The 1,519-nt window shown below is 49.2% G+C and overlaps 1 protein-coding gene across 1 annotated transcript in view; it reads right to left on the bottom strand.

Annotated features, from left to right (window-relative positions):
* Positions 1 to 402: 402 nt before the first annotated feature.
* The window catches only part of xkrx (XK related X-linked), a 20,560-nt gene continuing 19,443 nt past the window's right edge, over positions 403 to 1,519 (bottom strand). Inside the window, exon 3 of the mRNA XM_015044783.1 lies at positions 403 to 1,456. Within this exon, the coding sequence (XP_014900269.1) occupies positions 648 to 1,456 (809 nt within the window). The 3' untranslated portion in view covers positions 403 to 647. The remainder of the gene's footprint in view (positions 1,457 to 1,519) is intronic.

The following is a 1,519-nucleotide window of genomic DNA, read 5'->3' as shown; positions in this document are numbered from 1 at the left end:
AGATTTTGTGTTTTTGCAGTGTAACTTCAGGTCCAAATATTTTAGTCAACTTAAAATAAGACAGCTAAATTTCAGCAAGAATTAGGAGCTTGTTTTAAGTCAATAGTTCTTTAATATTGATGAAAAAGTTCTGGTTCCACTGGCAGATTATTTCATTTATAAAACATGAAAAAAAAAAATCATAAGAGAAAATAATCTTCCAGTGGGAACCAGGACTTTTTTCATCAATATTAAGGAATTATTAACTTAAAACAAGCTCCAGTATCTTGCTGGAAAGTTATTTTTCAGTTATTTTTGTCTTATTTCAGGCGTACTAAGATATTTGCATTAGAAACTGGACCAAAAATACTCGGTGTGACTTGGTTTTTGCAGTGAACAAACTTGTTTACAAGAAGCGTGGCTGAACTTCAACAATAATCTTCAATAATTCAACATCTAAAAATTGCAACATAATTTTGAATTGGCGTTAGAAAACTATCAAATACCTTTAAGAAGTTGATCTTATATGTTAGTAAGTTTTGTCTTATTTCAAGTGTAGTAAGTTATTTTCACTCGAAATTGACCAAAAATACTTGAATTTTTCCAGCGTGATTTGCCTAAGCGCCTTGTTTTTCCCAGCATTCCTCCCGTTTTTGGTGCGTTTGCTGTCAGGCTAAAGACTCCCGCTCGTCTGGAGGAAGGCAGTTCTGAGGGTCCAGCAGCTCCAGTGGCTCCTCCTTAAGCATGGTGGCGGCGGTGGAGTAGGAAGGCGGCATGCTGCCCCGCCGGCTCGCGGGCCGGGGCCGGCAGCAGACGCAGTGCAGGCAGTCGTGGACGTTGTACTTGAAGAGGCTCCTGCACGGGTGGCAGAACTGGTAGAAGAGCATCATGAAGAGAACGGCCAGGCAGTAGCCGATCAGCAGCTGCACCACCACCAGCAGCGCGCACACGTACTCGAAGAAGTCCGACTTGAAGAAGTACCAGAGCGTGATGAGGACGAGGTTCTCCAGGAAGCGGCCGGAGTAGTAGAGCGCCAGGCGGCGCCAGCTCTGCTTCCGGTTGATGAGCTCCTGGTGGGCCAGGTCCAGCTCCACGGCCGACCAGCAGAACACGTTGATGCAGGCGTACAGCAGCGTGAACATGCACAGCACCACGGCCGTGCCCAGCTTGGAGAAGTTCTTCTCCACGCCCTCGGCCAGCGAGCCTTTCTGCGCCCAGAACTCCACCCACGGCAGGAAGAAGAAGAAGAGCAGGTTGAGCCCGCCCACCAGGATGACCCAGTGGGTCAGGGCGGTGCTGAACAGGACCAGGGTCGTGACCCGGGTGGTGATCTCCAGGGCCCGCCACAGCACCATGCACAGGTAGGCGGCGGGCCGCAGTCGCACCTTGATGGAGTCGTAGGTGATCTGGATGGCGAGGACGCTGCAGACCAGAGCGCCGTAGGTGATGGAGACCAGGGTGATGATCATCAACGCCACTGCAGAGAGGAGAGAGAGCTTAACACGACCAGAGCGGGATAAGCTGGAGTATAACACACACA

This window comes from Poecilia latipinna, unplaced genomic scaffold (assembly GCF_001443285.1).
Source record: "Poecilia latipinna isolate Pla-1442-1.1 unplaced genomic scaffold, P_latipinna-1.0 Scaffold690, whole genome shotgun sequence".
Lineage (NCBI taxonomy): Eukaryota > Metazoa > Chordata > Actinopteri > Cyprinodontiformes > Poeciliidae > Poecilia > Poecilia latipinna.
Note: the sequence above shows the minus strand (reverse complement) of the source record. Positions and strands in the feature narration are given on the sequence as shown.